This window comes from Hibiscus syriacus, unplaced genomic scaffold, assembly GCF_006381635.1.
Source record: "Hibiscus syriacus cultivar Baekdansim isolate YM2019G1 unplaced genomic scaffold, ASM638163v2 tig00117034_pilon, whole genome shotgun sequence".
Lineage (NCBI taxonomy): Eukaryota > Viridiplantae > Streptophyta > Magnoliopsida > Malvales > Malvaceae > Hibiscus > Hibiscus syriacus.
This window is the reverse complement of record NW_024063533.1, coordinates 17,020,073-17,044,242: the sequence shown is the minus strand read 5'-3', so window position 1 is coordinate 17,044,242 and position 24,170 is coordinate 17,020,073. Positions and strand designations below refer to the sequence as shown.

The 24,170-nt window shown below is 34.9% G+C and overlaps 1 protein-coding gene across 1 annotated transcript; it reads left to right on the top strand.

Moving 5' to 3' along the window:
- Window positions 1-5,092: 5,092 nt before the first annotated feature.
- Window positions 5,093-8,568, top strand: LOC120196582. Its single transcript, XM_039198354.1, has 4 exons — window positions 5,093-5,219; window positions 6,048-6,634; window positions 6,958-7,485; window positions 7,750-8,568. The coding sequence occupies exons 1-4, from the start codon at window positions 5,093-5,095 to the stop codon at window positions 8,566-8,568; spliced, it is 2,061 nt and encodes a 686-aa protein (XP_039054285.1).
- Window positions 8,569-24,170: the final 15,602 nt, after the last annotated feature.

Genomic DNA, 24,170 nt, shown 5'->3' with positions numbered 1-24,170 from the left:
AAATATTTCTAGATTTCCTTATATGTTAGAGAATTTGGGAGTATTTTAAAGAGTTGTGGATTATGAATTTTAGCATAATTCACACAAAAATCAAGATGTTTTCTTAAGTGTGACAAAATTCTCAATATTCTCCTAGATGTAGGGATACAAGTGAGATTGTCCATAAAAGACTACGCTTTCAAAATTTTTGTAGATTAACATGCAAAATTTTGAAGTACTCAAGTGTAATTTTGATATAAAATAGTTGTGATCAAGTAAGCATCGTTTTTACGAGTGTTGTGAGGGTACTAATCCTTCCTCATACATAACCATGCCCCCGAACCCAATTTTAGTTTTCGTAGACTTAAACATATTTTTTGGCGATCCAATCACATCTGAACAAATTAGTGGTGATTCCTATCATTTTTCAAAAGTCATATTATTTTTTATTTAGTTATAAAAAATGGTGTGGACAAGTCGGATATGTAACATACTCAAATAGAGTGAATTATTAATATTTGACGCATCCTATTTTCGCAAATTATGAAATATTGGTACAACAATAGTTAATAGCATTAATGTCATCTTTTTCCCCAATTTGATGTTTAATATATTATCTTTTCCCAAATTATGCAGTACTGGTATAACAATAGTTAATAGCATTAATGTCATCTTCTTTTCCCAATACGCCATTTAATACAATATATTTTCCCAAATTATGCTGTATATGAGTGAATTACTAATACTTACTATATTTTCTTTTATATATATTTATTGAATTTAAATTATATTATTTTGCACATATTATATATGATTATCATGTTATTAATATTGAATACTTTTAACATTATTTTAAACATCAGTAACTGATCGATATTGAATATTATAATATCGATCAACATTTTATTTTGAGTACAAAATATGTTATATAATTGATTTATCGATGTTTTAGTATTGAAGTACGTCTCGCCTACTAAAGACGCTTGTTTTTTCCATGTTCGTTACGCCTAGGCTCCAGGGACCTTGTGTGACTTGTGACTTTTTAAATTTAGGGTTTGTGTTGAAATGATCCTTAAGCCTGAATCGAATCTCGACTTAATTGAAAACATTGCCTTTTGGAGTTGTCACTAATCTTTTGGGTTATGTATGGTTAGATACTTTAAATTACCTTTTTAAAATGGGGTTATGTGTTATTAGAGATGTACATGAAAGTGGACGGGAGTTGATTATGCATGGAGCCTTGAATACTCCCAAAATTCACGTAATAAGTATCAAATTGGTTATGGGCTATCTTTATAATGAAATTTACAAATTTGAGCAATTTGTTTTTTTAAAAAAAATCATCTTACTTACCTTTTAGGATTTATTACTAAAAATAAGGTTGTTCATGATTAGATAATCTTACAATTTAGTCTAAATGGTTGGTTAATTGTAATAACATCTATTAAATTTTACTAACCATAACCTAATCGTTAAAAAATTATACTTGACAAATTTGACTCGTACTCGATTACCCAAACCTATTTACCAGATCAGAGACCAGATATAGACCCGAACATGATTATCTGTCAAAAATATTGAAGCTTAAATGATCAACAAAAAAAGTGCCAAAAGGGGTGAATTTGCTTTTTGAAAAATTTGAATGTGGAAGAGAAATGATAGAACAATTTACACAATGATTTATAGTGGTTCAACTTCTCAACTAAGTCTACATCACTACCTTAGCTCCACACTAAGGATTTTCTAATAAATTCACTAATTTCTTTCTTTCTTTTTCTAGGCTCAAGAGTAACTTTTACAATCTCCATAGTTTTTCAAAGGCTAAACTAGAACCATTTCCCTTTTACAAAGGTTAAGAAATGTAAACAAGAAAACTTTACAAATGTAGGTGTTTACAATAATTAAGATCACAAGAAAAACAATTAAAAATATTTGCAATGAGCTCAAACACACTTATGTACAAGAGAAAAGGGAAAATAAGAATGAAAGAGATTTTCTCTTGATCTTTATAGTTTGGATAGGTGTTGTAACCTTCTTCAAGTGTTCTTCAGTTGTTTTATATATTGAAATGTGTTTTGTGGGCATTTCTAGATGTTAGAGGAAATTTGGAGTCATTGGGGATAAATTTTTTGTAAAAATAAAACTGCCCAAAATAGGGAGTATCGATACTTGGGCTAGGAGTATCGATATTACCTTTACAATATTTAAATAAACTAGCTGTTAGTGATCGTTGGGCTTGACCAGTACTGATACTAGGGTTTCATGGTCTAGGAGTTTCGGTACCCCTTGAGTATCAGTACTTTCTAAATTGTACTTAAGCCTTAGTTCTGACTGGTTTTAAAGATAGGGGGTTGCCACCAATGATTTTCGAGGTGAGATTGGAACACTTAAAACTTGAGTTTTTTTAATAAAATATTTAATTTTACTAAAATAATAGTGTTATAGTCTATAAAAACATAAAATGTGTTCAAGAGTCGATTACGTATAGGGAAGGGTTAGTACCCCACAATGTCTAAAATTGGTACCTAGTTGGTTTCGTTTTTTCTAATTTAGAAATTTACGAGTTCAAGTTTTTATTTAATTAATGATTCACTATAATGCAATCTTTTTGAAAAGGATATCAATTTATTCAGAATTAATAATGATCACCCTCATGCATAGGGGGAGATTATGTCATCAATTCCTAATAAACAAATATTACCTTAACTTTTGGAAATCATGGTATGAAAAAAGGATGTCAACTTATTTCGAGAATTAATGATGGTCACTCCAAGCATAAGTGAAGATTATATCAATAATCACTATTGAATTGATATTGCCTTAATGATTTTAAAATCGATATTATGCAATCAATCAAATAAATTATTGAACCTTACTTTAATGGATTAAAAAGAAACTAATCTAAAATTGAAGCTCTAATATTTACCGTAATAAATTTTAAAATTTATTGATCGAATAATTAAAATAGCACCTCAAGCATAAGCAGAGACTACTTTAAAATATTCTCATATTTAATCTAATTATTGGATTAAAACTAACTAAATCTAAAACTAAAGGCTTAATCTAAGTTAAGAGTAAATTATTTATTTAAAGAATCTAATCGAGCTAAATCTAAATATAATTCTATAAATATTAATCCTAAGTTAGTTTTAAAATTTTAATCGAATAATTAAAATAGAACCTGAGCATAAGCAAAGACTATTTTAAAAAATTCCCTTAATTATTCTAATGATGACCTAATTTAAAAAATTCTAAGAGGTCTAATATGTCTATTAATAAAGTGAGCAAGCATGGAATCAAAAACTAAAACTTAAAGATTAGAAGATACTAAATTTAAAAGGAATACGTACATAAAAACTTAAAAAATGGTAATGAATAAACAAACATATAAGCATGCAATAAATAAAAGTTAATAAAGAATTGGAGGGAAGAATTCTCCAAGATGAACATAGATAGCGATCAAGAAGAACAGAGAGCCACAAAGAAAGTAAAGAATCGAGAAAGAAGAACGGAGGATAATGAAATATCCCAGCCAACGAATAACATGCAAATAGAAAATGATTCCCAAGATGATGCAGATGCGGCTAAAGAATGTCCCAAGAGTTTCTCTAACCGTATTCATGATCTCATTGATCGAAACATGAAGCATGTTATTATCACTATACTGATGGGAAAGAATATAGGTTATAAAGCACTGATAAACATAATTCATGTATTATGGAAACCAATAGGCAATTTCAATTTGATTGATCTTGATAATGACCACTTCTTAGTGAAATTTGAAAATCTTGAGGATTACACGAGAGTTCTCACTGATGGTCCTTGGATGATCTATGATAGTTACCTGACAGTTCAACCATGGTTAAGAAATTTTACCACCTCTGAAAAGCATCCTTCTCATGTTATCGCTTGGTTGCGCCTTCCTGGCTTACCCTACAGGTATTACAATACTGTTCTAATTAGGACTATTGCGAATACGATTGGAAGAGTCATCAAAATAGACTACAATACCAAAGTTGAAGAAAGAGGGAAATTTGCTAGAATTACAGTTGTAATCGATCTGAATAAGCCTCTTATTCCATGCGTGGGAATAGACGATTTCATCCAAAAGATCGAATACGAAGGTATGCAACAAAACTGCTTCAAATGTGGTACCTATGGGCATGCAAGAGAAGCCTGCCAAACCAATCAAGAAGAAAAGCAGATAGAAATCACTAATACTGACAATGTCATTGAAGAACAATCAAATACTGATAACAGTAAAGATAGCCCATTTGGCCCTTGGATGGTTGTTCAACCAAGAGGAAGAAATTATAGAACTCAAAGAACTCAAATTAAAAGCAGAGAAGTTGAAGGAAGGTCAAACCAAGGCTCCAGATTTGCCCCTCTCTGTGAAGATCCGTTGGAGGAAGGTCCTAGTGATAAAAATAAAGAAAACCAACATATATATAGGGGAGCTGATATACAAAAACATGCTGCAAAAACAATTACCCCAATGATTCATAGTTACTGATGACAGAAGAGAGATGCTCCTACCAACCTTGAAATTGACAATACACCAATAACAGGATGATGGATTGAGGAAATACGAGAAACAAAGATATTCTAACCAATAACATGCTGCAAAAACATGCTGATATGCAAAAACATGCTGCAAAACAAATTACACCAATAACAGGATGAGGGATAAAGGAAATACGAGAAACAAAGACATTCTAACCCAGGCGGATGAAGTTACAAACCAACCACAGAAGAGAGATGCTCCCACCAACCTTGAAATTGACAATACCAATTTAATTGATGTTCCCATTATTGATGGAGGAATGATAGTTGATAAAGATCATTCTAAGGAATTGAATATAGGAGGAATTTAGGTTATGGCAAAGGAATACGCCCGAATCAAAGAACACAATTTAACTGTGGGAAATGGCTCGCATACAGCTATAACCATTCAAGAGGACAATAACAACTGAAATCCTACTTCTAGATGGAAGTTTAACAGGAAGCCAAACCTAATCTCTCTCATCTCAATTAAGGCCTTAAAGTCAGGAAATCTAAAATTTCTATCAATCCTAACATTCCTTTACTTTTGGAATGGATCCAAGATAACACCATGAACTTTGAGAATTTAGCCCCTCTTGAAAATATCACTCCTACTAATAACCAAGACCAAATGACAGATCATATTAATCAGAGCCAGATGCAAGAAATAGAACAGAAGGAGAAGGAGCTGCCACAATGTAATTGTCCCCTAGCTCAATAACTATGAATTTCCTGCAACACCCAAGGGGTTGTAAAACCTACTTTTAGAAGACACTTCAAAGACTGTGTGATTAAGTACAAGTCTAAGATCATTGCTCTGATGGAAACACACACTAGTGCTAAAAGAGCAGATAGAATTATCAATAACATGGGTTTTAATAACTCTTTCAGAATTGAAGCTCAGGGTCACAGCGGAGGCATCTGGATGCTATGGGATAACTCAGTAAAGGTTAAGATTTTAAACATCTCCAACCAATATGTCCATGCTCGCTTCAAATACTTTAACAGTAACAGTTGGAACTATTTTACAACAATTTATGCTAGCCCCAACCTTAATGTTCGGGGTAAATTATGAGAACTATTGGATAACCTCAAGCCTTGTAATGATGAACCCTGTATTCTAAGAGGGGATTTCAATTACATCTTAAGATCTGAAGAGAGAATTGGTGGAAGTAATCGTTATAGAGGAGGGAATAAACACTTTCAGAAATTCATATTCAATAATGAATACCAAGGGGATGATTTTACTTGGCGTCGTGGTAATATTTGGCAACGTTAATGGCAATAAAAATAGACCTTTTAGATTTTTGCAAGCTTGGATGGATCACCCTAAATTTAGGTAGTTCATTAAAGAATAAAGGGTTAAATAAGACAGTATTATGGACAACCTCAACCATATCAAGCAAAGCATTAAATTTGGAATAGATAAATTTTTGGTAGCATCAATCAAAAGAAGAAAAGAATTCTTACTAGACTGAAAGGTATTGATAAAGCCCTACGCAGATATAACTCAAACTATTTGACAGTGCTCGAGACTGAACTCAAAACCGAGCTTGACACCATTTTGAGACAAGAAGAACTGCTTTGGGCTCAAAGGGCTAGATACAAGTGGATTAACCACGGTGACAAAAATACCAAACACTTCCATTCCTATACGATCACTAAAAGTAAAAGAAAGCTTATAACAACCCTTAAAATATACTCTGATACATGGTGTGAGGATCAGGATATGCTTAAAAACCATGTCAAGGACTTCTGTGAAAAACTATTCACTAGTGACCCTTTGATCAAACTATCTCTTGATAATAGCATGCTTTATCCTACTTTGAATTGGGATCAATGGAATTGGCTAGATAAACCTTTTGAGAATAACGAAATCAAAGAAGCCCTATTCAGTATGGGTACTCTCAAAGCGCCCGGTGTTGATGGATTCCATGCTATTTTCTTTCAAAATAATTGGGACGTAGTTGGAGAAAAAGTTTGCTCTCTAGTCAAACATTGCCTTAATAGTGGACAGATTGTGGAAGCCTTAAATAGAATGAGTCTGGTTTTTCTCCCCAAGGTGGATAACCCTGAGAGAATTAACCAGTTTAGACCTATAAGGCTCTTCCAGGTGACCTACAAAATTATTACTAAAGTCATTGTCAACAGTCTTAAGCCTATTCTCCTTACTATGATTTCCAATAGCCAAACGACTTTCTTTCCGGGCAGAGTCATTACTGACAATATTATTCTAACACAAGAAGTGATACATTTGATGAAAAAGAAGAAAGGAAAAAAAAAGGGTGGTTGGCCATAAAATTAGATCTTGAAAAAGCCTACGACAAATTAGAATGGTCTTTTGTTAAAGAGAGCATCGAGAAGATGGGGCTGCCTAATAAAATTATTGTGGCTATTATGAACTGTATTACCCCCATGACAATTCAAATTAATTAGAATGGAGAACTTATTGAACCTTTTCAACCTTCTAGGGGTATTAGACAGGGGGATCCACTTTCGTCTTATCTGTTTGTCATCTGCATGGAAAGATTAGCACAAGAAATAGCTTTATCAGTCAACCAAGGAAGGTGGAAACCTATTAAACTATCTAGAAATGGGCCTGACATCTCTCACCTCTTCTTTGTAGATGATCTCATCCTATTTGCAGAAGTGAACAACTCTCACATTAGAATCATTCATAACACAATCAACAAATTCTGCAATAGCTCGGGCCAAAAAGTTAGCCTTCAAAAATCTAATATCTTTTATTCTAATAATGTCAATGCCCATACCAGAACCAGTTTAACAAACTTGATTGGCATCAAAGAGGTTGAGAACCATGGAAATTACCTAGGAGTTCCTCTACTGCACAACAGGATCAATAAACGAACATATAACAACATCATTCAAAGAGTGAATGACAAACTTACATTGTGGAAAGCTAAATCTTTGTCATTAGCTGGAAGAATTATCCTTGCCAAATCTGTACTCAATTTGATCCCTGCATACACCATGTAATCAATCTTAATTCCCAAAGGAACATGCAATGAGCTTGAAAGACTTATAAGAAACTTCATTTGGGGAAACATAATTTATCAGAAGGGAGTACACCATGTGAACTGGGAAAATCTCTGTAAACCTATCAATGGAGGGGGTCAAGGCTTAAAAAACCTAAGATTCCAAAATGAGGCCTTCATTTTTAAACTAGCCTACAAACTTACTAATCGAACTGACCTTTTATGGGTGCAGGTGATGAGAAGTAAGTACAAAATGAAAGAAATTCTACATGAAGAGCTTGAAAAAAAGGGGAGGACCGCCTTTATGGAATCACATATGCTCCTTGTGGGCAAAATTCAAGCAAACATATGTTGGAATATTGGAAATGGCAACCATGTTGATTTTTGGCATGATAAATGGTTAGATAATAAAGGATCTCTTTCCAGACTCTGCAGTCAACCATTGGAAATAGAAAATGACGAGACTAAAGTCAAGGAGATGATCAACCAAAACGGTAACTGGGATTGGAATAAACTTACAATGCTACTGCCGGCCCAAGCCATTAATATGTTGAAAGCCACACCTCATCCAGTGGAAGAAAACCTTGAAGATTCCCCGGGATGGATTCTCTCGGAGAAAAGGATTTTCACAGTTAGATCTACATACAAGTGGATAGATAACATCAATAATGCTATGGAAGAGAAGATTTGGAGCATCATTGCCAAACATAACAACATTCCCAAAGTCAAAACTTTCCTATGGCTAATTGGAAGAAATAGACTTCTGACCCACTCAGAAAGAGCGAGAAGATATATGACGATGGATGCAAGTTTCCCTATGTGCAATTATGAAACAGAAGACATCAATCACATACTGAGATTCTGCCCTAAAACTTTGTTAATATGGACAGACCTGATTGACCCTCAGAAGATAGACAACTTCCTAAACTGTAATTTAAAGAATTGGATCATTGAGAACCTTGAAGCAACCCAATCCCCTTCGCCAAGAGTCGAGAGCTGGCCAAATTTCTTCAGCTCAGTTGATGTAAGGCTAATCAGGCTTCTTCAATAATGGAGAAGTTGGCAACCTTGTCGTTTCCCGATCTAGGAGAGACACCAAATGCTACGCCTTGAATTGAAAAATAATCTGCACAAAAGAAGAATAATTGGTTAAGTAAATGAATAATTAAGAAAGGAAATGGAAAGAATTGAAATGGATAGAATAGTTATCAAAGAAGGGCTGCGGAAGTGTTGTAGAATGATCCTTCAAGTGATGATGGATTCGACCTCCAATGGTGGTGACGGACGAATGCCTTGTTGAGGATGAAGGATAATTCAAAGATGAAGAATTGGAAATTTGAGAATTTGGTGATGATATAGGCATGATATGGTGATGGAGTATGGTGATGATATAGGCGTGATAATGGAAGATGGATTATGGTGATGGAAATAATATCTTATAAAACTAAGAAAGAACCAATGCTATAAAGAGCAAAGACCCGTTTCTTATAAGTCTTACAAGGGATGGTAAGAAAGGACTTTGACCCTCTAGTTATAAGAACTAGGAACCAGAAGTATCAATGAGGGAATGACGCCACAAGCTTTAGAAAGGCTTGCTTAATCGATATAGTTCTAAAAAGAACTTGAAGAGAGAATAATCTCACAAAAGGATTTTAATTGATCAAATGGTTGTTTACAAATGAATGCCAAAGCCTATTTATAGATTTATAAAGGCTTGGCCGAATAAATACATGCCTTTTCGGCAAAGTACATGTCTTAAAACGAAAATAAATGATGCTTGGATGAGGGGAGATGTCTTTGGCCGAATGGTTCCCATATCTCTTCATCTTGGCGCCAACTTGAAGCATGATGATGTTTAGGCCGAATAGAGAGAAGCCTCTTCATTTTGGCACCTATTTCATTCACATGCAAAGCACATGGGTGGCTGGTCATGTGGCACTCACATGGATGGTGTAGAATTCTTAAGGCGTGGACTCCTCCATGGCGTGAAGATGAACAGCAACTTAGGCGTGACTTGGTATCAAACATGTGTCTAGGTGACATGGCATCAATGGGGCAGCAACTAATTATGAAAGGTCACATTTGTGTGAAACAACCTTTCATTATTTGAGCTACTTCCCATGAGTTTGAGCTGAAGTTGAGCTGGCCATAGATGAAGGACATTTGTACAAGTCATAGGACAGCTCCTTGTGAAAAGGTACTTCTCGGAATGGCAACTCTTTGCGGAAAGGTACGAATCCACAAAAATTGACCTATAAAAGAAAGCATTTATAAGCTAAGTAATATAAGATATAAATATATGGTTCATATCAATAACTTCATACATTCATAATATCATCATCATAACTATAATTATAATGTATGTAAGCTATTATCATAACTATGGTATAAAGAAAGATTAAGTTAAGGAAAATCCCCCTTTGAATATTGAAAAAGGTTGGAGATGCAAGTCTATTTTTGACGCTGAATCAGATCACATCATCCCCCCTTCTTTAAAGCAATTTGTCCTCAAATTGAAGGGTGGTTTCTTTTCAACGTTCCTCCATTCTATAGTTGTTGTTTCGTCAGAAATTGGGATCCCTTCTTTAGGCTTTTGAGTGAGATATGCCCATGTGAATTTGCTCTGAATATTTAGATCCCTTGATATTCTAAAAGTGGTGTTTCTTAATACTCCAATAGACATGATCATTGAATTCTCATAGGTCACGACCATTGGCTCTTCTAAAGACACATTCTTTAAATGAAAATTGATGTCCTTTTGCTTTTGAATGGACACATCTTTTGGATTCCCAAAGGTCACGTCTCCTAAATCTTCATTTTGGCAAATGGTGCCTCTTGGTAAATCCTGCAAGTCAAAGAAAAAATCTGCATGTTCAAAGTTAGAATAATCATCTTTAACCTTGCATTTTGTCAATAGGCATTCTCGAATCAAACACTTTGAAGAATAAGCACTTGTTTTTGGATCAGTTTCTTTCACGGTTGTTGTTTTTTCTTTCCTCATAGCCTCAATACTCTGTTTCATTCTGACTTGATCATTCTGAACATATTTAGGCGTTAAAGGAGTTAGGATAATCTTCTTTCCTTTATGGCTGAACGAGTATTGATTGGTAAAACAATCATGAATAGTCCTTTTGTCGTATTGCCATGGCCTTCCAAGAAGTAGATGGCTAGCGTGCATAAGGACAACATCACACATAACCTCATCTTTGTATTTGCCAATAGAAAAAGGAACAATCACCTGTTTGCTAACGTTGAGTTCTCCTCGTTCATTGAGCCACTATAACTTATATGGATTTGGGTGCTTCATTGTTTTCAATCCAAGCTTTTCCACCATTATTGTACTGGCCACATTAGTACAACTTCCACCGTCTATAATAACAAAACATACCTTTTCATTCACATGGCGTCGGGTATGGAATATGTTTTCTCGCTGTGCATTATCTTCCGCAACTTGAAGATTCAAACTTCTTCTAATTACCAAGGCTTCTCCTTGATCAATGGGATATGCAAGAGTTATTTCTTCATTGACTTCAATGAGTGCCTCTTCTTCTTCTTCAGGTTCTGATTCTATTTCACCATTTCCAAGTAAGAGCATGGTATTCTGGTTAGGACATTGTGTAGCTATATGGCCCCTCCCAAGACATTTAAAGCACCTAATGTCTCTTGAATGTTCAGTAGTTTGCTTTCCTCGATTGGGGTCTTTACTTACTTGTTGAGTCTTTGAAGATTCGGATTGTTCTTTAACAGGAGGAGGAGTAGGTTTCTTTATGTTTGGATTCCATCTTGATGGTGTAGGCGTAACATTGCGAGATGTATGTCTCCTCTTCAGTTGTCGTTCAATCTTCATTGCCATTTACACCATCTCATCTAGTTCGATGTAATGATACAACTCTAAGGTATTGGCAATTTCGGGATTAAGTCCAACAAGGAATCTTGCCATAGTTGCTTCACGATCCTCCTCAATGTTGACTTGGATCATGGCCACTTCCATCTCTTTGTAGTAGTCCTCCAAACTCTTATGGCCTTGTTTAAGATTCTGTAACTTTTGAAACAAGTCACGGTGATAGTGAACAGGAATGAATCGTTTTCTCATAATACCTTTCATTTCAAGCCAAGTTGAGACCGGTCGTTCTCCATTCCTCCTTCGGTTAAGGGTAAGTTGATCCCACCATATTAAGGCATAGTCTATGAACTCCATGGCTGCCAATCTCACTTTCTTCATCTCGGAATAGTTGTGGCAACTAAAAACATGTTCCACTTTGCTTTCCAATTCAAGATAGGCTTCAGGATCAGTCTTTCCTTGGAATTGAGGAATTTTGATCTTAATGTTGCTCAAATTGTCATCAACAATGGCACGTCTAGGGCCTTAGAATGCTGCTTGTTCACCCTCGTCAAAATTTTCTTGAACAACTTCTTCTGGAGGGGGTGGTTGTTGTTGTCTTCTATTGGCTCCATTATTACGGGTTGGTGGTAGATCATGGTGTTGATCTATCTTTTCATGAAGAGTATCGAACTCTTCATGAAACATTCTCATCATTTCACCAATGAGTGCCTGCATTTGTAAGTTTTGTGTTCCTGCATTTCCTCGGGACTTTGAGACATGGTCAGTGAAATAAAGTAATTTAAAACCTTACCAGCACACTCACAAAAACCTCACGTGATCTCTCCAAGAAAATTCAGATTGCACTCCACTCACTCTCGTGTTTGCACTCGGGAATATGATCCTTGGTTTTTTTTCTGATCCCCCTTCTGATCTCACCCTCTCGTTTGCCTTTTACCGCTCGATTATCTCTTGTAGGTCCTTTTTAAGAACTAACTCAAGATTGAGCAAGTTTCTTTAGTTTGTGCGTCGGTTTAGAAATGGTTAGGGTATATGATAAAGGATAGGCTAGAAATGGTTAAGAAAGATGATAAGGTAATAGAATAAGAAAAGATGAAAGAAAAGGAAATGAAATAGTAAATAAGTGAAGATAACTTACAACTCAAGTTGCAACACTTACTATCTTCCTTCACAAGAAACAACAAGGATACCTCCTTCAAGTTTGATGTTGGGCAGATTGTATGGTGCTTCTCTTTGAGTATACTTTGCAACTTGCTTCACTTTTCTTTTGCTTTTGATTTTCTTCTTTTTCTTTTCTTTCTTTTGCACTCCAAATTTGATGTAGGAGTCTTTTTCTTTTCTCTTTTGTTTTCTTCTTTCTTGTTGCTTTTTTGTTGTTGTGGCACTTTGTATGTCAATCCACCAAAGCTCTGATTACCGTTTGATGTAAGGCTAACCAGGCTTCTTCAATAATGGAGAAGTTGGCAACCTTGTTGTTTCCCGATCTAGGAGAGACACCAATTGCTACGCCTTGAATTGAAAAGTAATCTGCACAAAAGAAGAATAATTGGTTAAGTAAATGAATAATTAAGAAAGGAAATGGAAAGAAATTAAATGGATAGAATAGTTATCAAAGAAGGGTTGCGGAAGTGTTGTAGAATGATCCTTCAAGTGATGATGGATTCGACCTCCAATGGTGGTGATGGACGAATGCCTTGTTGAGGATGAAGGATAATTCAAAGATGAAGAATTGGAAATTTGATAATTTGGTGATGATATAGGCGTGATATGGTGATGGACTATGGTGATGATATAGGCGTGATAATGGAAGATGGATTATGGTGATGGAAATAGTATCTTATAAAACTAAGAAAGAACCAATGCTATAAAGAGCAAAGACCCGTTTCTTATAAGTCTTACAAGGGATGGTAAGAAAGGACTTTGACCCTTTAGTTATAAGAACTAGGAACCAGAAGTATCAATGAGGGAATGACGCCACAAGCTTTAGAAAGGCTTGCTTAATCGATATAGTTCTAAAAATAACTTGAAGAGAGAATAATCTCACAAAAGGATTTTAATTGATCAAAGGGTTGTTTACAAATGAATGCCAAAGCCTATTTATAGATTTGTAAAGGCTTGGCCGAATAAATACATGCCTTTTTGGCAAAGTACATGTCTTAAAACGAAAATAAATGATGCTTGGATGAGGGGAGATGTCTTTGGCCGAATGGTTCCCATATCTCTTCATCTTGGCGCCAACTTGAAGCATGATGATGTTTAGGCCGAATAGAGAGAAGCCTCTTCATTTTGGCACCTATTTCATTCATATGCAAAGCACATGGGTGGCTGGTCATGTGGAACTCGCATGGATGGTGTAGAATGCTTAAGGCGTGGACTCCTCCATGGCGTGAAGATGAACAGTAACTTAGGCGTGACTTGGCATCAAACATGTGTCTAGGTGACATGGCATCAATGGGGCATCAACTAATTATGAAAGGCCACATTTGTGTGAAACAACCTTTCATCATTTGAGCTACTTCCCATGAGTTTGAGCTGAAGTTGAGCTGGCCATAGATGAAGGATATTTGTACAAGTCATAGGACAACTCCTTATGAAAAGGTACTTCTCGGAATGTCAACTCTTCACGGAAAGGTACGAATCCAGAAAAATTGACCTAGACCATATTTGTAGTGCTCTGTGTGGTGAAGATGATGGTGCAACTCTCCAGTTGAAATGAGGTCTCTAGCTAGCTCAAAAGTCCAGCTCAAGTGAGCTATGAGCTCGGGGGTCAGCTAGCAACTTTTCACCATTTGTTCTTCATGATCTCCCGAGTCATCCTTTGTAAGATTTCCTAGCTTATTGACTCCAATTCTAGCTTTAAATCAGCTCCCATGATGTGGCCGAACATGTACCTACAAAAGAAAGCATTTATAAGCTTAGTAATATAAGATATAAATATGTTGTTTATAACAATAACTTCATACATTCATAATATCATCATCATAACTATAATTATAATGTATGTAAGATATTATCATAACTATGGTATAAAGAAATATTAAGTTAAGGAAAATCCCCCTTTGAATATTGAAAAAGGTTGGAGATGCAAGTCCATTTTTGACGCTGAATCGGATCACATCATCCCCCCTTCTTTAAAGCAATTTGTCCCCAAATTGAAGGGTGGTTTCTTTTCAACGTTCCTTCCTTCCATAGTTGTTGTTTCGTCAGAAATTGGGATCCCTTCTTTAGGCTTTTGAGTGAGATATGCCCATGTAAATTTGCTCTGAAAATTTAGGTCCCTTGATATCCCAAAAGAGGTGTTTCTTAATACTCCAATAGACATGATCATTGAATTCTCATAGGTCACGTCCATTGGCTCTTCTAAAGAAACATTCTTTGAATGAAAATTGATGTCCTTTTGCTTTTCAATGGACACATCTTTTGGATTCCCAAAGGTCACGTCTATGGAATATGTTTTCATTCACATGGCATCGTGTATGGAATATGTTTTCTCACTGTGCATTATCTTCCGCAACTTGAAGATTCAAACTTCTTCTAATTACCAAGGCTTCTCCTTGATCAACGGGATCTGCAAGAGTTATTTCTTCATTGACTTCAATGGGTGCCTATTCTTCTTCTTTAGGTTATGATTCTATTTCACCATTTCCAAGTAAGAGCATGGTATTCCGGTTAGGACATTGTGTAGCTATATGGCCCCTCCCAAGACATTTAAAGCACCTAATGTCTCTTGAACGTTCAGTAGTTTGCTTTCCTCAATTGGGGTCTTTACTTACTTGTTGAGTCTTTGAAGATTCGACTTGTTCTTTAACAGGAGGAGGAGTAGGTTTCTTTATGTTTGGATTCCATCTTGATGGTGTAGGCGCAACATTGCGAGATGTATGTCTCCTATTCAGTTGTCGTTCAATCTTCATTGCCATTTGTACCATCTCATCTAGTTCGATGTAATGATACAACTCTAAGGTATTGGCAGTTTTGGGATTAAGTCCAGCAAGGAATCTTGTCATAGTTGCTTCACGATCCTCCTCAATGTTGACTCGGATCATGGCCACTTCCATCTCTTTGTAGTAGTCTTCCACACTCTTATGGCCTTGTTTAAGATTATGTAACTTTTGAAACAAGTCACGGTGATAGTGAACAGGAATGAATTGTTTTCTCATAATACATTTCATTTCAAGCCAAGTTGAGACCGGTCGTTCTCCATTCCTCCTTCGGTTAAGGGTAAGTTGATCCCACCATATTAAGGCATAGTCTATGAACTCCATGGCTGCCAATCTCACTTTCTTTATCTCAGAATAGTTGTGGCAACTAAAAACATGTTCCACTTTGCTTTCCCATTCAAGATAGGCTTCAGGATCAGTCTTTCCTTAGAATTGAGGAATTTTGATCTTAATGTTGCTCAAATTGACATCAACAATGGCACGTCTAGGGCCTTGGAATGCTGCTTGTTCACCCTCGTCAAAATTTTCTTGAACAACTTCTTCTGGAGGGGGTAGTTGTTGTTGTCTTCTATTGGCTCCATTATTACGGATTGGTGGTAGATCATGGTGTTGATCTATCTTTTCATGAAGAGCATCGAACTCTTCACGAAACATTCTCATCATTTCACCAATGAGTGCCTGCATTTGTAAGTTTTGTGTTCCTGTATTTCCTCGGGGACTTTGAGACATGGTTAGTGAAATAAAGTAATTTAAAACCTTACCAGCACACTCACAAAAACCTCACGTGATCTCTCCAAGAAAATTCAGATTGCACTCCACTCACTCTCGTGTTTGCACTTGGGAATATGATCCTTGGTTTTTTTTTCCTGATCCCCCTTCTGATCTCACCCTCTCGTTTGCCTTTTACCGCTTGATTCTCTCTTGTAGGTCCTTTTTAAGAACTAACTCAAGATTGAGCAAGTTTCTTTAGTTTGTGCGTCGGTTTAGAAATGGTTAGGGTATATGATAAAGGATAGGCCAGAAAAGGTTAAGAAAGATGATAAGGTAATAGAATAAGAAAAGATGAAAGAAAAGGAAATGAAATAGTAAATAAGTGAAGATAACTTACAACTCAAGTTGCAACACTTACTATCTTCCTTCACAAGAAACAACAAGGATACCTCCTTCAAGTTTGATGTTGGGCAGATTGTATGGTGCTTCTCTTTGAGTATACTTTGCAACTTGCTTCACTTTTTTTTTTGATTTTCTTCTTTTTCTTTTCTTTCTTTTGCACTCCAAATTTGATGTAGGAGTCTTTTTCTTTTCTCTTTTGTTTTCTTCTTTCTTGTTGCTTTTTTTTATTGTAGCACTTTGTATATCAATCCACCAAAGCTCTGATTACCACTTGATGTAAGGCTAACCAGACTTCTTCAATAATGGAGAAGTTGGCAACCTTGTCGTTTCCCGATCTAGGAGAGACACCAAATGCTACGCCTTGAATTAAAAAGTAATCTGCACAAAAGAAGAATAATTGGTTAAGTAAATGAATAATTAAGAAAGGAAATGGAAAGAATTGAAATGGATAGAATAGTTATCAAAGAAGGGGTGCGGAAGTGTTGTAGAATGATCCTTCAAGTGATGATGGATTCGACCTCCAATGGTGGTGATGGACGAATGCCTTGTTGAGGATGAAGGATAATTCAAAGATGAAAAATTGGAAATTTGAGAATTTGGTGATGATATAGGCGTGATATGGTGATGGACTATGGTGATGATATAGGCGTGATAATGGAAGATGGATTATGGTGATGGAAATAGTATCTTATAAAACTAAGAAAGAACCAATGCTATAAAGAGCAAATACCCGTTTCTTATAAGTCTTACAAGAGATGGTAAGAAAGGACTTTGACCCTCTAGTTATAAGAACTAGGAACCAGAAGTATCAATGAGGGAATGACGCCACAAGCTTTAGAAAGGCTTGCTTAATCGATATAGTTCTAAAAATAACTTGAAGAGAGAATAATCTCACAAAAGGATTTTAATTGATCAAAGGGTTGTTTACAAATGAATGCCAAAGCCTATTTATAGATTTGTAAAGGCTTGGCCGAATAAATACATGCCTTTTTGGCAAAGTACATGTCTTAAAACGAAAATAAATGATGCTTGGATGAGGGGAGATGTCATTGGCCGAATGGTTCCCATATCTCTTCATCTTGGCGCCAACTTGAAGCATGATGATGTTTAGGCCGAATAGAGAGAAGCCTCTTCATTTTGGCGCCTATTTCATTCACATGCAAAGCACATGGGTGGCTGGTCATGTGGCACTCACATGGATGGTGTAGAATGCTTAAGGCGTGGACTCCTCCATGGCGTGAAGATGAACAACAACTTAGGCTTGACTTGGCATCAAACATGTGTCTAGGTGACATGGCATCAATGGGGCAACAACTAATTATGAAAGGTCACATTTGTGCGAAACAACCTTTCATCATTTGAGCTACTTCCCATGAGTTTGAGCTGAAGTTGAGCTGGCCATAGATGAAGGACATTTGTACAAGTCATAGGATAGCTCCTTGTGAAAAGGTACTTCTCGGAATGGCAACTCTTCGCGGAAAGGTACGAATCCACAAAAATTGACCTAGACCATATTTTTAGTGCTCTGTGTGGTGAAGATGATGGTGCAACTCTCCAGCTGAAATGAGGTCTCTAGCTAGCTCAAAAGTCCAGCTCAAGTGAGCTATGAGCTCGGGGGTCAGCTAGCAACTTTTCACCATTTGTTCTTCATGATCTCCCGAGTCATCCTTTGTAAGATTTCCTAGCTTATTGACTCCAATTCTAGCTTTAAATCAGCTCCCATGATGTGGCCGAACATGTACCTACAAAAGAAAGCATTTATAAGCTAAGTAATATAAGATATAAATATGTGGTTCATAGCAATAACTTCATGCATTCATAATATCATCTTCATAACTATAATTATAATGTTTGTAAGCTATTATCATAACTATGGTATAAAGAAAGATTAAGTTAAGGAAAATCCCCTTTTGAATATTGAAAAAGGTTGGAGATGCAAGTCCATTTTTGACGCTGAATCGGATCACATCATCAGTAATCTGGTATATATGGAAGAGAAGAAACCAGACGATCTTCGACCCATAGATGATTGAAAGGGAATCAGTTATCCAACAAGATAGAAGACTTACCCAAGAATTACAGAGTTTGGTTACTACTAATTATGGCAGCACACAAATCAGAGATAAGATTCGATGCAAATGGAAAAAACCAACAATAAATTATTGTAAAATAAACACAGATGGAACCAAACGACAGATCATTGGAGAAGCTATGTGTGGGGTTGTTGCAAGAGATTATAATGGTAACTGGAGTTGGGGTTTCAAAAAAAATAAGGATATGTTCTATTTTGGAAGCAGCATTATGGGGCATCCATGAGGGCTTAAGAGTTGCTTGGATGAGAGAAGAAATTAAAGTGATCCTAGAGTCTGCTAATAGAGAAGCTATCAACCTAATCAAGAATAGATCGATCGAGCACAGGAAACTAATTATTCTGCAACACATCGAAAAAATGTTAAAGAGAAATTAGGAAGTAGAACTGAAGCACATACCTAGAGAGGCCAATCGTGTTGCTGATTGCGTCGCCAAGCAGATGTGGAAGCACCATGAAGATACTATTTTTCTGAAACATTACCATAAGGAAGCTGAGGAGCTGCTGATAGTGGATAGAACAGGAAGCTAGGTGGCCTTTTACCCGTTTCAACAAAAAAAAGTTAATAAAAATAAAGAAATAAAATTAAAATAATGAAAGACAAGAGTGAGACAATCATTTTTAAAAGGAAATTAAATTAAAAGAAAATATAAAACCCAAAGGAGGCAAACGGCTAAATTTAAGGAGATTATGGAAAATAGAACGTTAGAGCAACAAACTTTATGTATATTAGAAAAAATTTAGAAAACAATTAAAAATAATAAATTGATGAAATTAAGCAAAGTAAAAGAATAAGAATTAAATAAAATAATAAATAAAAAAACATACTTCAATTAGAACAAGCCTGAAAATAAATAAATAAATAAAAATCAATTAACAAATTAATTAAAGATATTAAATAAATTAAAATATATAATAAAAAATAACCAAATTTGAATAAATAAAATTAAATATTGATTAAAAGAAACCTGGAAAATAAGTAAAAAAGAAAGGTTATTAAAATAAAATACAAATTAAAATATTAAATAAAACACAAAAAAATAAAGAGTAAACAAATAATAAAAAATAAAATTGAAATTACACAATAAAAGAGTAAAATAAAAAAAAAACAATGATCAAATTGAATGTTTTATGAAACAAAGAGGATCACGAGCGTGATTTTTTCCTAAATTCCCATGCATGCGTGGATCTTCGTATTGGCCCTACGATAATCTGGTTCAGACTAGATTTATTTGAATAGTCTCTCCTATTCTACAGTTCACACTAAATGGGGAACCGAAGGCAAAAAATAGAAATGTAGAGAAAATGCTTTGTTTTGTTGCTTAGAAGTAAATAATGAATTTCCTTTTTTTTTCCTCCGTCTCCTCAATGAAATGAAGAACTCAATTTATAGTTGAGCCTTTTTACATCCAATGGTTTATATTATTTACATCGACGACCTAGATTAAAAACATATCTACTCATTCTTCCTATATGAAGAAATTAAATCAATCATATCAATACATTTCATAGATAGGAGATTACATGAGATATATAAAGAAATCAAAAGAGAATATTCTGATTAGCATTAAACCTAATATTTTCTAATCATTTGAATTAAATTATCCGGACAAAAAGGAGTATCTACATGTACCAATTTTGCATTATGGAATTTGAACACTTTGGAAAACAATGGGTGGTATCATACTACCAAGAGAGTATCGATACTTCTCTTACCTTTAGTATCGATACTACATGAACAATATCTTATTATTTGAATTAAATGGACCGGACGAAAATGAGTATTTGATACATGCACCACAAAACCTAAAGCTAAGGATGATTAATTTACTATACCACTTGGCCCTATCACACGAGGCCGGACCAAACTTCTTAAAGACAAGCTTCAAATCGCAGTTCAAGCATTCATCCGTAAGGGTCTAAAAGCAACAGATTTGTAACAACGTTTTGAAGGGGATCCAGTTGTTATCCTGTCAACATGTATTCTAGATATACAACCTTTTTTCCCTTATCTTTCCAACGGTTCTTGAATCGCATCAATCTGATATCGGGAACTGAAGATATGGCCATTTTACTAAAGGTGGTGCATGTAGGAAATCCTATACGGGATTAATACATGATTTTATAAATATTACAAATTTTCAATATTTATATTGATTATTTGTAATATAATTTAATATAGGATGATCAATTATCTTTTAGGATCATATTTATTATTTTATTAGGAATTAAGGTTGGATTAAAACAATATTTTTAGTTATTATTATTTTATTAGGAATTAGAGTTAAAACATGTTTAGTTTATTATTATTTTATTTTCTAGTTATTTAGAACCTTTAGGATTCAGCCCTTATATAAAGGAGGCTTCATTCAACTTTGTAAATCAGATTTCTTTGATTAATAATAAAACGAGAGTTTGTTTTTGCAAGTGCTGATTGCCTTGTGCTTTCGAAGCTTCTTCTCCTGGAGTTCTTTCAAGTTCTTGTGAGGGAGATTAATCTTCACACTCCAATTTGCCTTTTCATTGCGACTAGGAGGGTTGGTTAGAGCCATATTATAATGTTTGCCTTTTCATTGCGACTAGAAGGGCTCAATAGGACATTATCCATCGATTTTCCACATATCCATCCACGCCATCAATCATCTTTACCGTTCACTTTCATAAGTGAGATCTTTTGATTTCTTGGTTATTTTTCTTTATTTTCAATTCCTTTATCTTTTATTTATCTTGTTTTAATCTTATTTCTTATCTTGTTTCCAGCACCAAAAAGAAACCCTAAATAACCCTACTATTGCCGCCATCTTCCCCATTCATCCCCTTATTGTTCTTCATCGAGTCTAGATCTTTTCTAGGTTTGATTCTTCAACAAGATTAACGTTCGCTTCCCTATCAGTATCTACATGTACAAATTTTGCATTATGGAATTTGAACACTTTGGAAAACAACGGGTAGTTTCGATACTACCAAGAGAGTATCGATACTTCTCTTACCTTTGGTATCGGTACCACATGAACAATATTTGATATTGTTCATGTTGTATCGATATTGTAAGAATAGTATCGGTATTACTAACCCAAAAAATTGTTTTGTGTTCAAATTCTATTTTAATGAACTTTGAATTATTTTTGAAAACTTTGAACAAATTCAATCAAGTCCAAAAACATTTTGCCCTTAAGTTGTTATATCAAAATATAGTTTAACATTACCCAAAATGAATCCAAAACTCAAAATAACTTGAATCAAATCAAAACTGACTCAAATTTTATTTAGACCGAAAGCAACCCGAATTGAAATCACTACAAACTGAAATCAACTCGAATCAAAATTGACTCGAACTGAAAGTAACATAAATAAAACAATTCGAACCAGAAATAATATGAACTTAAATAAACCCGAATTTAGTTTACCCATATCCGATCTAAACTAAACTTTGACCAAATTTTAATCTAATAATTAATTCTATTAGGATTGTTGAGGCTCTAATAAACAATAGAAAAAGTGTCAAGAAGGAGTTGGCCTTTTGGAAAATTAGGGTGTAGAAGTAAAAATATAAACACATTGGGACAATAATTTATGGTTGTTTGAATTTAAAACCATGTCTACATCCACTACCTTAGCTCCACTCTAAGGATTTTCTAACAAATTCACTAATTTGTTCTTTCTCTTTCTAAGCTCAAGAGTAACCTTTACAATTCCTTAATTTTTCAAAGGCTAAACTAGAACCACTCCCTTTTTACAAAGGATAAAAGATGTAAACGAGAAAAACCTCACAAGGTAGGTGTTTACAAGATTTAAGCTCACAAGAATGAATCCTAAAGATTTACAATTAAGCTCAAAATACCTACCTTGTGAGGTTTAAGTTCACAACAATGTAAGATTCTTTTCTCTTTATCTTTTAGCTTCGATAGATATTGTAACCTTCTTCAAGTGTTCTTGACTTGTTTTATATGTTAGAACAAGATTGTGGTAATTTCCAACAGTTTGGGTTGATTTGGAGTCATTGTGGAATTAATTTATGCAAAATCAGCAAAGGGAGTATTGGTACTCAGGTTTGGAGTATCGATAGTTCCTTTGTAATGTTTAAAAATCTAGCCATTAAAGACCATTGGGTTTGACCAGTATCAATACTAGGGTTTTGCAATATCGGTACTACTATGTAAAGTAGTATCGATACTCATAGCGTATTATTACCAATTTTTCATTATGAAATTTGAACAACTTTGAAAACCATAGGTAGTATTGATACTACCATATGAGTATCGATACTTTTCTTACCTTTGATATAAGTACCACATGAATAATATATGTACTATTCATGTAATATTGTTACTGTAAGAACAATATTGATACTACTTACCCAAAAAAACATTTTGTCTTCAAATTATTGTTTAATGGACTTTGAATTATTTTTGAAAGATTTTAATAAATTCAATTAAGTCTAAAAACATTTTTCCCTTATTTGTTATACCAAGATATAAGTTCAACAATCTCTCCCTTTTTTTATATAACAAAACTTTTAAAAAAAAGTTTTTGGCAAAACTTCCCCTTAGAAAATATTTATTGAAAAAGAGAAAAAGTTATTGGTTTGGTTTGGGTTTAGGCTGGTTCAAGGTCAGTTTAGGATCAAATTAGTTTGGTCAAACTGGCTAGCATTTTAAACCAGTTAGAACAGATCCACGCACGCATGACAGAGAATTTAGGAGTGTGAAGGCTCCTCCGGTGACTGATATTCAATGAAACTTTCTAGAGTTACATTTTAGGACACAAGAGTCATTTATTGGGGTCTGTTTACTGTGGAGCGAGACAGAGATACAAGTTTGATGAAACCCGAAGCAAAACATCCCTCCTAAAATGACGACAACAACGATAAATAAGAAATAGAAAACACCAGATGAACTGAATCATCGGGACGAACACAATGTTTTCGGAGGTGTCGAACATGATGATCGGAGAGCACCGAAAAATTATACAAAAACTAAAACGAGTGATGAAAAGTGGGAGAAAATGCTACAGAGAGGGAGAAACAACTAGAGTAAGAAAAGAAAGAAGAAAGAGTGGGGGTTTCAAACTACCCTAAAAATTAGGTAAAATATGCCCTTAGTCCTTAAACTTCTAAAAAGTCACAAACAAGCACTACAATTTATAAACTTTTTAATTTAACCCAAACCTTGGGGTGTGACAACTCTCCCCCTTAACATAATTTCGGCCTCGACATTTTTCTGACGGAAACAAATGAGGGAACTACTCTTTCATGGACTTTTTAGTCTCCCAGGTGGCCTTCACAAGGCTATGGTTACTCCATAAAACCTTAACAATCGATATACATTGGATTCTCAAAACTTGATCCTCATAGGCAGAAATCTGAATAGGCTCCTCCTCATAACTAAGATTTGGTCTCAGCTCAATATTGGCATACTCCCAGTTTTCAGTTTAAAAAATTTAATAAAAAAATGGGGTGGTTGGGGAGGCTTGAACCCGTGTTCCCAAGGGTAAGGCTACCCACACCTCTACCATTTAGGCTAGGCTCCTATTTATGTTATTAATTAATGGATATATATCATATATTCTTAAAACCTTAATACCCTAAAAACCCCCAATTCAAATCCCAAATTCCTAACCCCCTAGTTGTCGTAGTCTTCTTTCATTGAGCAGCGCCGTCCAACCTCTTTTGG